Below are 13,702 nucleotides of genomic sequence, written 5' to 3' on the forward strand. Positions count from 1 at the left end.
CAATGAGATACGCGGTGTATCAAACGTCGTTTGATAAACTCTTCCAATTAAACCAAGGAAAAAACATGAGATATATCGTAGAATGATTGCCCCTTTTCACATTCTGGTTTGAGATAAGCAAAATGCTGAACGACGTCGAAAAGCAGCCAATCAGCGTGGAGTTTGAATCATATAAAGCCCCGCCCATGGTCTGAACAAACCAATGGCATTACTTCCGTCCAAGCCTCGCTTTAAGCTAACGTTCATCTTGGCTCTTTTTTGTGTCGATGGCATGGTGCTAGTAGCTTCGGCAAGAAACGGTGTTGTCGAGATAAAACGATTATTAAGTTAATTCGGACACCTGATGGAAATTAGTTGACTGATGCGGATTTTTTTAAGCACACGTCAGCCATCGCATCTTGAACAAATCAGTCAAATTTTGAGGTTTCCAGTTCTGTCCCAAGGTGAGCTAGCTAGCCGATTAACAGCTAACGGTCACTAACTCAGCAGCCATTACATCGTTACTACGCCTCTGGCTCATAGGAGTTGTTAGAACCCAACCAGAAAAAAGAAGAATAGCATGGCAGAAGCCGACAAGCTGAACATCGACTCCATTATACAGCGTCTGCTGGAAGGTAAGACTCCCGCTTTTCGCTCGATATTTATTCACCGAGGTAGCCATTTTAGCTAACTCCGCTAAAAGAGGCTAGACAACGATACCCAGCTCAGTCAGCCGGTTTAACTCGTCCTGTGCTTTTCCCCTCAGTTCATGTTTGTTTGGTAGCATCATCCTCAGAGCAAATTAAACCTAAACTTTGATGCTTTTAATGCTTAGTTTAGTGCATTTTTATGTATTTAGTTATGGGGTACTTTGTGTTGGTGTGTTTAACCCTTTAATTATCACTTTAAAAAGATTGAAATGCACAGATAAATGTACAAAATGTGGTTATACATGATATAATATTTATATTTTGTCCAGTAACAGGGCAAGTGTGGAGTCAATTAAGTGCGACTACTGATAAAAAATAAAGAATTAAACGCAACATCTAATTTGACTTTTTTAAAGATACTGATATATTTACACCCTTTAAAATGTGCTTAGAAAATGATACCAATTATAAATGCAGTATTTACAATGTTTTGTCCAGTTACAGATTAAGTTTAACTGCGACCACTGATATAATCAAAGGCCACTTTGCTTGTGCTGAGGGTTAACACTTCTTGGCCGACTAAAGATAGCTAGATAGATATTTTATTAAATCCTAAAGGGAAGTTAAAATGTTACAGCACCTAAACAAATACAATTAAAGCCATAATCATACACAATAACTAAACAAACTCAAAACAGGAACCAAACAGAATAGAAAGGTCAAGTGGATGTTGCTTCTACTGAAAGGTGTATAGATTAAGAGTACTACATATTTTTACCTGAGTAATCTTCACAGTATATACATATGATAACAGCAGTATATCTCCAAAATATGAATCTGAAATACATCAGATGTGATGGACAATGTAATACATGATGAAATAAGTCCAGGTGAGCGGTCTGTCTTCACTTTCAGAGGATTTTTTGCAAATTTGTTTTCATTACTTGGGTAGCTCCTGTTAAGTTTTTTTTTTTTTAAATGACAGGATGTACTTTTGTTGTTGGCCAACAGCTTATGGACAGTAAGATTAAAACGTATAAACACTGTCCATAATCTGGAAATGGAAAACATTACAGCATAAATGTATTACTGTACGTTATTTTTAGCATGTCCCTAAAACAGTAAAGTTATCTATGTTCAGTAGGATTTTACTACATAAGTACATTCAAGCAAACTTTGTTTGAATGCTCTGAAGTGGAATTGATAAAATGATCCATATCCCAGTGAAAACACCCTTATGATCTGCACCAATATTCACCAGTCACGGGGTAGGTTTGAGGCTTGTCTCTCTAAATGACGAAACTGGAGTCTGTTTACGGGACAATTAAAATATTTGAGACGTCCTTACTGCTAAAAAGAAAGCAAGCATCATGAATTTTAATGTCTGACTTTTACGTAATTCAGATTTCTGTTGCAGATTAAAGGTTTTAGACTGAGTGGTCGGATTAATTGGCCTTTTCTTCCAGACCTCAATATTTGAATCAAACATTTTATATAAACATGACGGAGTTCATGATTACTGAACAGCGTGCACACTACGAATTGACTTTTGTTCCCTGTCCATGACGGTGTACCTTACTTGGAACAAAACACATGAATCATAGTTTTGGATACGGTTTCTAAATAAAGAATAACATGCAATGTTTAATTTGACTGTTCTGATATATTTTACACCCTTTAAACCTGCTTTTAAAATCATACTATTCTAAATGCTGTATTTACAATGTTTTGTTCATTTACGGCGCAAATTTAACAAGCTGACACTACTTGGCCTTTAATCAGAAGACTAAGAATAGATGGATAGAAATGTCAGAGCACCAAACAAATACAATTAAATGTTAGATTTTATACAATTTACTAAACAAAATAATGTAAAATATAAATTAAAACAGAGGTCAGTAGTACAGTTGCTGCAGTAGTAAGGTGTGTGTGTGTACATGTACTTGTACAATTTCTCATTTGACACTTATTTCAAAGACACTGATGCGTGTTTTGAACATTATTGAATCTTTTTAATAATCTAACTTTACTCTCCACTGTAGTATGAACAGTAAACTCTGCTGTTCCCAGTCTAACTTTTCTCACTCCTGTTCCCCTTTCCCTTGCAGTGAAAGGCTCCAGACCTGGCAAAAATGTTCAGCTGACAGAGAATGAAATCCGTGGTCTCTGCCTCAAATCCAGGGAGATCTTCCTCAGCCAGCCAATCCTGCTCGAACTTGAGGCGCCCCTCAAGATTTGTGGTGAGGCTTAGTTGTGTTCTTTTAGCGTCGAGGGAATTCTCAAGTGTGGTCAGCCTTCGTATTTACAAACACTGTGAAATGGCTGTAGAAGCTTAGTGCTGGACTATTATGAGACGGATTACACTGGAGTTACGCTATGCAGTCTCATTTGTCTGATGCTGATGAGTTTCAGATGACAGTTAATTAAAGAAATTGTATTTAAAAACAGTTGAAAAGCTCAGGACTATAAAAGCACTTGGCTGTGTCCTTGCCACATAATTACAGAACTGGAGGGATAAACTGATAATGGTGGCTTGCCAGCACAGTGCTGTTTTGCACTTCGTCTCACTGGATTTGGCCTCCTGTGTCAAAGCGCTGATGCCACTTAATGAACAATGCCGGCTTAAAGGAACAGTCTGCGAGTTTCAGGACCCAGCCACGTTTGCATTGCTGTAACAATCACCAGTACTCATGCAAGCTTTGCACATTTGATCATTTGTCATCAAAAAAAAAAGTGGGAGAACAATAAGTCACGGTTGAAGTGTCGTCGTTAATCTGCTGGGCGCCACTGCCAAGTGTTGTTGTACCTCTATCCGAGTCCCTTACTTTTTTGTTGTGCACATACACACAGGATCATAATCACACCTTTTGACCAGCATTGCCATTTCCACTCTTGCACTGTTTTGTTTCACCAGGTGATGTTCACGGGCAGTACTATGATCTGCTGAGGCTGTTTGAATATGGGGGCTTTCCACCAGAGAGCAACTACCTGTTCCTGGGGGACTACGTAGACAGAGGCAAGCAGTCTCTGGAGACCATCTGCCTGCTGCTGGCGTACAAGATCAAATACCCAGAAAACTTCTTTCTGCTGAGAGGAAACCACGAGTGCGCCTCCATTAACAGAATATATGGCTTCTATGATGAGTGTAAGTCACGCAGCACGCACCCTCTCAATGCGTTTCAGAGAACTGTTGATTTATTTTTAGAGGCGGTCATTTGTGGTACTGTTGAGCTGTTTTGGATTAGACTGAGAGGTGTTTCTAGTATTTTGTCCATACCATTCATATTAATTAGGGTAAACCTCTCTAAAAACTGAGCATCATAGGATTTTATTGCAGTGCTGTTTTTATCTTGTACTTGATAATCTCTACATACATCTAAAGACTGATTAGATTGGTAAATTGCTGTTTATCTTAAGACATGGCCAGCTCTTAACTTCATATCCTTCCCTGTATGCATTAGCTCTGTTTTCAGCCTGTTAGACACCATTGGCATCAACAAGTAAAAATTAGGATTTAATGCAGAAATTCATCTACACACTACTGTAGCAAACTGCAGAGAGAAAATGTGGGAAAATGGAATAAATCATGAATCTGAGTTGGATTTACTCTTTTAAAACTTTATTTAAACAGGCACACAGATAACCTCTCAGTACACCAGGCTTCGGGCTAAGGAGCATGATCGAGCAGCGCTGGCATAAAATCACATGCTTTTCTTTGCTATTTACAGCCTGGATTATGCTCCTTTTCGAATGTGATGCAACAGGCACAGCTGCTGAGAATTTCACAGATTTCAATATTAAGAGTACGGCCAAATAACTGTTTTTCTTCCCACCAACAGGTAAGAGGCGGTACAACATAAAGCTGTGGAAGACCTTCACCGACTGCTTCAACTGTTTGCCTGTCGCAGCCATTGTTGATGAGAAGATCTTCTGTTGCCATGGAGGTAGCCTCATCAAACAGTTCATTTGGCGTCTATGCAGAGTGCACACACAAACTCGCCTCCGCTCTGTTTTTACTGTCAACACAATGGTCAAAGACCTGCGGGGCTGTGTGCCATCTTAATTTCATGTTTGAGTACATTTATATATCGGTGCCCTCTGTCAGCACATATGGCTGCAGAGCACTTTTTATTGCTTATTTTAATCAGGTAGATAATTAATATGAAAGCTCCTTTTTTAAAAGATTGTGGCACTGCTGGATTAAATGTGTATAAAGTTACAATAGCCAATACTTTCCATTCAGTATATTAAGTGGTTTCTAATCATAAGCTATAACACAGTTCAAGTCATACAAATGCACATACTGTATGTGAGCTGGCACTGCTCTTAAACATAAAAGAAACAAAAGTCAGCTATTCTCAAAATATTGATCTGAAAAAGTGGAAAGTATCTTTGCTGCACTCCCAGCGATATAAATAAGAGAAGCTTGTTTCTTTTTCTTGACCTCAACTTTTTTTGCACCAATTGTGAGTAGTTCTGCAGTACTTGTGATACAGATAACATATCCATAAAGTGAGCTTTAGGGTTCAAACTTGATACTGACAGCCAGTAACAGCTATCTCATCTCTGTCTAAACCAGCGAGACCAAAAATATGTAAACAGACACTGATAACCATGAGGGTGAACGCCACCTCCCTCTTTAATGCTATAAAGTTACATAACACAGAACAGGATGGATATTGTATGTATGCTATGAGTGAGTTACTCATCTGCTGATAAAAGTCCCATACGTAAATTAGATCACATGTTTGGTTGTTTACGTGTATTCCAGTTTCTTTTTTCTCTTTACAAATATTCCTAATGTTACACAAAACCCAATGAGTGATTCTTTTCCTTATCCATTTTTCCTCCTGTCTTGACTTTTGTTTTCTTCTCCAGGTCTATCTCCAGACCTCCAGTCTATGGAGCAGGTCCGAAGGGTTATGCGCCCCACTGATGTGCCTGACCAGGGTCTCCTCTGCGACCTGCTGTGGGCCGACCCGGACAAGGACGTGCTGGGCTGGGGGGAGAACGACCGTGGTGTCTCCTTCACTTTTGGCGCTGACGTGGTCACAAAGTTCCTCCACAAACACGACATGGACCTCATTTGTCGGGCCCATCAGGTCAGTGCATCACTTTGACTCTTAGGGTTATACATTTTGTGTGTGTGTGCGTGTGTGCGGATCTGACAGATGTCTTCTCAGGTCTGTGTGAACAGTCTGTGTTTGATCAACTTCTGCTCAACGCTCCTGTCAGGGTTGCTCCACCTGTTTGGTTACACCTTTTTATTATGCTTTTCAAGTCTTGTGACCTTATGCAATTCTAGCAAAGCTTAATCCACCTTCAACCTTAGCAGACATCTAATTAGACACAATAACTGAACACACCTGTTCAGGTTTTCAGCAGAAATGAAAGCAGTTTATAGCAAGTGAATAAATTAAAAGGTAAGATTGAACTGGCACTTTAAAGGATACATAGTCGTCCAGCTGTTTTTAGTGAAGAGAAGTCAGGGGGAACTGCAGGAGGATTTGCAAAGCACCCGATCGCTTCAGCTCAATTGAATTTCAGCAGTTTGTGCAGAGTGTAATAAACCTGCATTTATGATGTACCTACATGTCATAAGTAATTTATAAATAGAATGCTGTAAATGAATTACAATCTTATGGTCCGGCTGTTTTCTGCCTGATTTATTTTATGCTGGTGAGAAGCAATTGTTTGAAATTATCATTCCTCAAAATGAAGTGACTCTGAAATGAATCTAAAATGAATATAATTAAACTGCCTGTCTGTGTTCAGGTGGTTGAGGACGGCTATGAGTTCTTTGCAAAGAGACAGCTGGTGACTCTGTTCTCAGCCCCAAACTACTGCGGTGAGTTTGACAACGCCGGAGCCATGATGAGCGTAGATGAGACCCTCATGTGCTCATTCCAGGTAAGCAAGGGAGTAATACGTCTAAGAATGTTTAATGTGATGAAACTTCTCTCTCAAATCAACATTTTAAATGGTAACATGGCTTTGGTTTTTTTGTTTTGCTCATTATTTTATTGTTTCTGTTTTTAACAGATTCTCAAACCTGCAGACAAGAAGCTGTTCTACGGCGGTGGAGGGGGCATGGGCTCTGGCCGCCCAGTCACTCCTCCAAGGAAAGCTAAGAAATGACACCAGTAGTTTGCCCTCGACCTCCTCGACCCATCCCTCCTGCCCTCTCTACCTCTCTTCTCCTTTCTTTCACCAAACAGCCAGAAATCAAACCTATACCCAGGGCTTTTTTCCTTTTTTATCTGTACTTCTTAAAACATTTAATGTTATGAATTGTCTGAGTGGGTGGGTGCGTGCGTGCGCAGATGACAAATGTGTCCCGTCTGCCAGTGAGCATTAAAATCATGTGTGCACATGTACATTTTGTGTGAGAGTATTAGAGATTTATACTTTCCCCTCTCTTTTGCCACTCTTCCCGTGGAAAGGTTGAAACCACAGTGTCTGTCTGTACAGTAATTTTGACTGAAAAAGCAGGGTTTGGGAGAAAGTGGGAGATTGCTGGCATGATAAATTTAGCAGCAAACCCCTGCCAGCAGGTGGTGTGTGTGTACTTATGGAGGGGGGAAGTATTTTGTTTTCCCTGTCCTCTGTACTGTAAAATCTCAAACACAGGTGTGTGCATGTGTGCGTGTGTGTGCATGCATGCAGCGTCTCGCCCATGTCAAGTGTTTCTCAGTATCCTTTAAACAGGAATGACTCTGTCACGTGGTTTCATGAGAGCAGACACATGCTTACTCACACACACTCACACATGCACATTACTCTTCAGATTCATATGAGCCAGAGCTGTAAAAAACCCATACAGTTTAGGTTTGTACAGATTTGATTACTTGAAAGAGATTTTTTGTGAATTCGTTTTGTAGTCTTTCATCAAGTTGACCAATAAAGCGAGAATCTGAGTTACCTTGTGTATTGGACACTTTTTGTAATTCTGTATCTTTGTTTAATTAAAAATCCTCATGTTTTATATGATTCTATTATTTACCAGTTCATCGTTGTAAAAGTAGTCATCAGTGCTGTTCCTCACTTTACCTACTGAAGATGCCACATGTATGGACACTAAACGTATTCAATACTAAATAGTTGAATTACCTCCATTACATTTGAATTTCTGCATATGTTTAAGGTCGAACAATTTATAGGATCAAATTATCAAAGATGTGTCTTTCATTCTGCCTCTTCAGTTTATTGCCTATTTTTATTTCATTATTTAATATAAAACCTGCTGGGATTACGTAAAAAAATTATAGAAGGCAGCAGGATGAAATGTAATTATTTCACATTTTGTGTTTAAATATTTTACATTGGCTTTAAATACATGAGGTATGTACTTCAGTTGATTGTTAGTTGGGTAGTTTGGATTTATTTGTGATCAATGGTCACAATTGAAAAATGTAATTTTACTTTTTGGTGACCTTTTCAGTGGAAGCTTTGCTAGTAGCTCATTAATCCATCATTTATCCTGTTTTCAATCTGAAGGTTGGCTTTCACGGTCCTCCATCAGTTTTGCTTGTCAGCCTTTCATCTGCTCCCTCTATTTATGTCATCAAACCACATCATGTGTTATCCTGCCACTTCTTGTTTCGCTTTTTTCATCCCTCCCAAAATCATCATCATCATCCTCCCATCGGACCCTCTTAAAATGTGCCCCACAAACTCAATCTTCATAAAATACCAATTTTCTCCTACCAGTTTCAGAACCTTTTCATTTGACATCTTCAGTCTTCTATTTCTGCTTGTCCAATGCTGCATTTAATTGACTCCAGACATCTTCCATCCAGATGAAAGATCCAGCTTTAAGTCGGTGTGCACTTGCTGAATTTCTGAAAAATAGCTCTAGTTTAAAAAAGAGATGTAATTTGTAATGTAACCAGGATCCTAATGATGAATATTCCCAACAATTAACAACAAGGTCCTATAATGCACAAAGGTAATATTTAGGCAAAACTGAATCAAACTTGGCAGAAACCAAACAGATTAGAAAGAATATTGATTTAATATTAAACACAATGTTAAAAAAAAAAAAAGTCACTACTTGCTGTCATGTCAATGTGCAATGCGTCTGGTTATCCACACGGTGGTGCTGTTGAGCTCCTTTGATTCCTCTAGTCATAAAAGCCACATACTATATTAGACAAATAAATTAAAAGCGTAACGGAAGTTGGTTTAAAAATACTTATTGATTAGCAATTTTGAACACCACACGGATGGTTAACATTAAACTATAACTGCTGTATGTTGCCAAAAATTAAGTTTTATGGTCTCATGTTAGAGAAGTTGGAACATTTTGTGTAAATTCCTGTTGCCATTAACGAGTTCACAAGTACAACAAACTTTAATCATTACTTTTTTATGTGAGCGTAATATTCACCTTCTGCTGCTGCGTCGGGCCTCTGTTGAAAACTCCTCGATCTCTCTTTTACGTTTCTCAATCTATTTTTATCAAAAGAGGATCCTGTTTCTTTCTACGGCATTTCTCGGGCTCTTTTTGCATCCATCCATCTTCCTGTCAACACCAACCTTCTTCAAGACGCTCTGTCCATCATTTTGCCTTCCTTTTACAGGACCAATGAGGTGAGAGGTGAAGGGTACTGCTAAAGTGGGTTGAGCTTAGATTTAAAAAAGAATAACTTCTTTTTCCTGTGCCTTGAAATAAATCAATGTTTAATCTTTTAATAAGTGCAGTAAGATGAGAAGGGAAGCACACTGCACGATTCCATAGCATTTCATAAGAGTTCAGAAATTAAAGATAAAATGACTTTGACCCACTTATTAACCCACATAATATCCTGATATAGAAACTTTCAACCTATGTGCTCATAAAATGGTTAACTTAACATGTTTATGAGGCTGAAGAAGGTCGGTTGTATTGTCTTTTATTACAATATTGCTCTGTTGTTGACCCTCCTTCTGCGTCAGTCCTCTGCACACTTTAAGCAATAAAACTACAAGACAGAAGCCTTGGAGACTCTGTCACTCATGGTCTTCATGCTGTGTTGGTCAGTGTGCCTTGACTCACGTGTGACCTTGCTCTTGAGTTAAGAGTGCACCACATTAAATATTAGTAAAATGAAAAATGGTGTAAATAAATCCAGTGCATTTTTGTGGCTGCAACATTCCCGTCAGTCCTTGTGGTAAGCCCTCAAGTAGTGTCTTGATTTAATAAGAGCACTCAAAATAGACAAGTCATTAAAGTTGTAGTATATTTCCAGGAGTTCATCTTTCAGATGATAACAAATACTGAACATAGTCGTTCACAAAGCTATGCTGGCCTGAATACTAAGCTGTTTAATTTATGAGAACGGTTATCAAACTCCAGGAGGATTTTGTTTATACGCAGGCATCCCTCCAAAAAAGCTGAAACCTGTTGTTAGGGAAACATACTGAATGTTTTGAATATGATCTGTCACACATGTGCATTAAGGTTTGATAGTCGGAGCTATGCTAGTGACTTTATTTGTAAGGCTGGTCTACATAATAATGTAACTTGGTCACTGTTCGTTTATTAAGCAGCTAAATAAAATGTTTCTGTAATGTATAATAAAGAAATTGTAAAATGTTTTGTGTATATTCTCCAAATAACTAAAATTGACCAATTCAGGGCACAAAATCAAAATCTCAGTTTATAAAGCTAATAGGATGCTGCTCTCCATCCTGCCAGTTATTAACAAGTCACCTCTAAAAATGCAGAGCCAGCGGAGTAAACGACACTTCAGCAGTAAAATGAAGGCCATTTTTGATCAACAGGCTCACTTTCCTGCTGGCTCCCCTGTGGGCTTATATAGTACAGCTATAAGTGTGTGGAATGGTGTGAACAACCAGGAACCCTCAGGCCCAATGCATCACGTGGATACTTATGACACGGTGGAGTCCACCGTGTCCTGCGACATCCTGTCATTTTCTCTCAATACATGAAAGTTGGACTTATGAGGCAGAAATAAAGGTCCAGCATTCTGAAATAAAAAAGCCGCAAAGCTGTCGTGGTGCCATGCCCAGCAGCACAGTGTCACCTGCTCTATTTATATCTTGTGAGGAATTCTGGATTCAGACACTCAGCTGCCACTTCTATTATTACTATTAGCTAATGCTGTAACAAGTACCCAGCTAACTCTGACGCTGTAGCTCCTTTATCCATTGCCTTATTGCTCAGTACTAATTATGTCCTCTCGGTCAATACCTCACATGTCCAATGTTATTAAATTCGTGTTGTTGGTCCATTACTTTTGGATCAGTTACTTTGCATCAAACAAACCAGAAGTTTATGGATGCAATCAGGTCTGTGTGCAGTTAAAAGATATGTTCACGATTATTCAAGTCTGTTCTAGTGCAATAGTCAGATGCCCAAATGAACATTGACAGTTCACTGTGATCACTCCTCATGTTACTGATACTGACCATAAGAATATCTTTTCCTAATGCACTTAAAGTGTAAGTGACGGGGGACCAAATCCACAGTTTTGTACAAAAATGTGTTCAAAAATTGATCTAAAGCTTATTTGAAGGTTCAGACATCCACATCAGTCAAATCAAGTGGATATATTCCACAGTTAAAGTCTCTAGAGTACAAAATTCCTTCTTTGTGTTTCTCTATTAAGCAGCAGTGAAGGGATAGAAACAAAAAGAGGGAAATTTATACTAAAATGAATATAAACTTTAAAGAAGTTAATTGGACTAAAACTTAATTGGACTAATTTGGCAGCCTGAAGTGTCATTTTCGCTTTTTGCACACATAAAGAATTTATACGCCATCAATTACATTGAACACACATAATGAGGGTATCTTTTAATTGCAAATATGGACAGAATGAATGACTAGAGCAAAAAATATATATTTCAGTGTTCATTTTGGTCAGCTGACTGTTGTTTTAGGACAGACTTGGAAAAATCGTAAACCTATCCTTTAAGATGCTACTTTTACATATTACACTGCCCAGCTGACACATTAGTTTGGGTTTGTATCATAAAACTAAATCAATTAAAGAGGGTGTCCGTTTTTTTTACTTCACTACACATCCACAAATGCATATGTGCAGCCCACAGAACGTACTGTTAATGACAATAACCTTCTTTAGGAAATGTGTCAGGCACTCCTGGCTCCACATCTTTAAGTGATAAATGTCGTCTTGTCCCCTCTCACTTTGCTTGTGCCGTGCAAGTCAGCAGAGACAGACTTAGTTGCATAACATAGCCGTGCGTACAGCTGCACCACCACAGTACTTAACACTTGTGCAGTACTGAGAACACGTATTGAGTTCACAAATGACGGAGGGAGGGCTTGATGGGTTAAGGCGGCACATGGTGATCCCTCAGCCTCGCAAGAGGGCGTGGCGTGTTAGCACCACGGAGGGAGCTGGAGGTGATGGGTGTCCCAGCTTGCAGGGGTTTACACTGTAGTAGGCTCCGCACACACACAGGCTACTGACACCTCACCGATAGACAGAGGCGGAAGATGGAGGGGAGGCGAGGGAGAAACCTTATCCTTCTGGGATATTGAGTTAAATGTCACTGCTCTGCCCTGAGGGAGACACTGACAGGCCGACCCCTATCACAGCCCCCAAATCTCAGAGGTCAAAACGGCTGTACAACAGCTGAGGCCTGGGGAGCGGGTGGGTGAAACAGAGATGAGGACATTGGCAGAACAGAAAAAGAATAAAATGTTTTAGCAACATGTCTGAGAACCAAAACGTACATTCAACATAAAGCTCATGCCAGTTGTTTGTCCCTTTTTACTTTTAGAAGTTGAGCATGATCAAATTCACCACTTGAAATTTTGAAAGTTCAGAATGTAGAGTGCACTTTTTGATGGTGTGTGCATATCTTACTACATACTACATATACATTATACATTGTACATTACACATGCTATAACATTTTTGGTTTTTTTTAGAAGGGAATGAATGTTTAGATTAGGTATTTTTAGTGTTTTACTGAAGAATATGTTGCTACCAATTTAAATGTACATTAAATGAAACATACATTAAATCTTCTTCATCATGGTAAATTTACTGTAACTTCTGGTAAAGGCATTGCCACTCACCCGCAGGCCAGAGAGCAGGGTCAGTTGTTCTCCAGCAGCTGAACGGAAACTTGAAAGCTGCGACAAAAACAGCTTCCTATTTTAGAAATTCACTGTGGAGGAGCAGAAGAAGCTCATGTTTGTATTATAAATAGGCAAATACTGTATATACTGTAAACTCCTAGTTATATTGTGTATGAACTATAAATGGCTCATTTACTCACAATATAAATGTACAAATTACACTCATAGTGCTGTGAAACAACACTGTACAATACTCTGTTCTTACTGTTGAACTAAATGATTGTAGAGATGTTTCTCTTTAACTCAAAAATAATTGAGTTTTAAGTTCAAGCTGTCATTACTGAAAGAATCCAGCTCACTGAGGTGTATTTGAGATTTTATTTTTCATTCTTTCTTTTATACATACAATATTAATCACCATACTAAACAGCACTTTATTTGATAGTCAAATTGTTCAATGGACTGTTCAAGAATTGAAGATGTTTCACTTTTTACTGAAGAGGCTTTATCAGTTCTGTTGTCTGACAGTGTGGTCGTTCACATCATAATATAAGTTACTATATAAATGTTGGTTATTCACAAGAGTCATCACAAGACCTAGTGCAAACACTTGTGAATTCTAAATAAATCCCAACTATGAAATACAAAGATGGATCATAGAAGAGTGAAATGAATGTGTGTTAGATATAAATTATATCAATGTTAGGGCAGACACAGTGTTGATATTATACTTAAATACAGTCATCATGCTGTGGGTGTGATTCTGTCAAAACTCTTTGTTGCAGATCTGACAAAAACATTGTTGTTTTCATTCACACTGAAGTACATTTCTAGTCAGACAAATTACACAACATCATGTCCCAGCTGCATATCATGACTCTGAAAGGGGAATAAACTGTATCTCATGTCTGTGCTTGATGCCTACTCTGACACTCAAATGAAATATGACACAGTAAAATAAATCAACAACACATTACACTAGTCACAGCAGAAACTGAAAGCAGTTAAACTTTTT

At 38.6% G+C, this 13,702-nt stretch overlaps 1 protein-coding gene across 1 annotated transcript; it reads left to right on the top strand.

Moving 5' to 3' along the window:
• Positions 1 to 234: 234 nt before the first annotated feature.
• On the top strand, positions 235 to 7,550 carry ppp1cab (protein phosphatase 1, catalytic subunit, alpha isozyme b). The gene is made up of 7 exons (XM_053341395.1): positions 235 to 614; positions 2,738 to 2,869; positions 3,544 to 3,774; positions 4,469 to 4,573; positions 5,508 to 5,731; positions 6,405 to 6,539; positions 6,672 to 7,550. The coding sequence occupies exons 1-7, from the start codon at positions 560 to 562 to the stop codon at positions 6,765 to 6,767; spliced, it is 978 nt and encodes a 325-aa protein (XP_053197370.1). The 5' UTR covers positions 235 to 559; the 3' UTR covers positions 6,768 to 7,550.
• Positions 7,551 to 13,702: the final 6,152 nt, after the last annotated feature.

The sequence above is a fragment of the Scomber japonicus genome, chromosome 20 (genome assembly GCF_027409825.1).
Source record: "Scomber japonicus isolate fScoJap1 chromosome 20, fScoJap1.pri, whole genome shotgun sequence".
NCBI classification, from domain to species: domain Eukaryota; kingdom Metazoa; phylum Chordata; class Actinopteri; order Scombriformes; family Scombridae; genus Scomber; species Scomber japonicus.

Coding starts and splice junctions, on each gene's coding strand:
- ppp1cab (XM_053341395.1), top strand. CDS start 560: ATGGCAGAAGCCGACAAGCTGAACATCGACTCCATTATACAGCGTCTG. Junction 2,870..3,543: donor GGCGCCCCTCAAGATTTGTG/GTGAGGCTTAGT, acceptor TTGTTTCACCAG/GTGATGTTCACGGGCAGTAC. Junction 5,732..6,404: donor TCATTTGTCGGGCCCATCAG/GTCAGTGCATCA, acceptor GTCTGTGTTCAG/GTGGTTGAGGACGGCTATGA.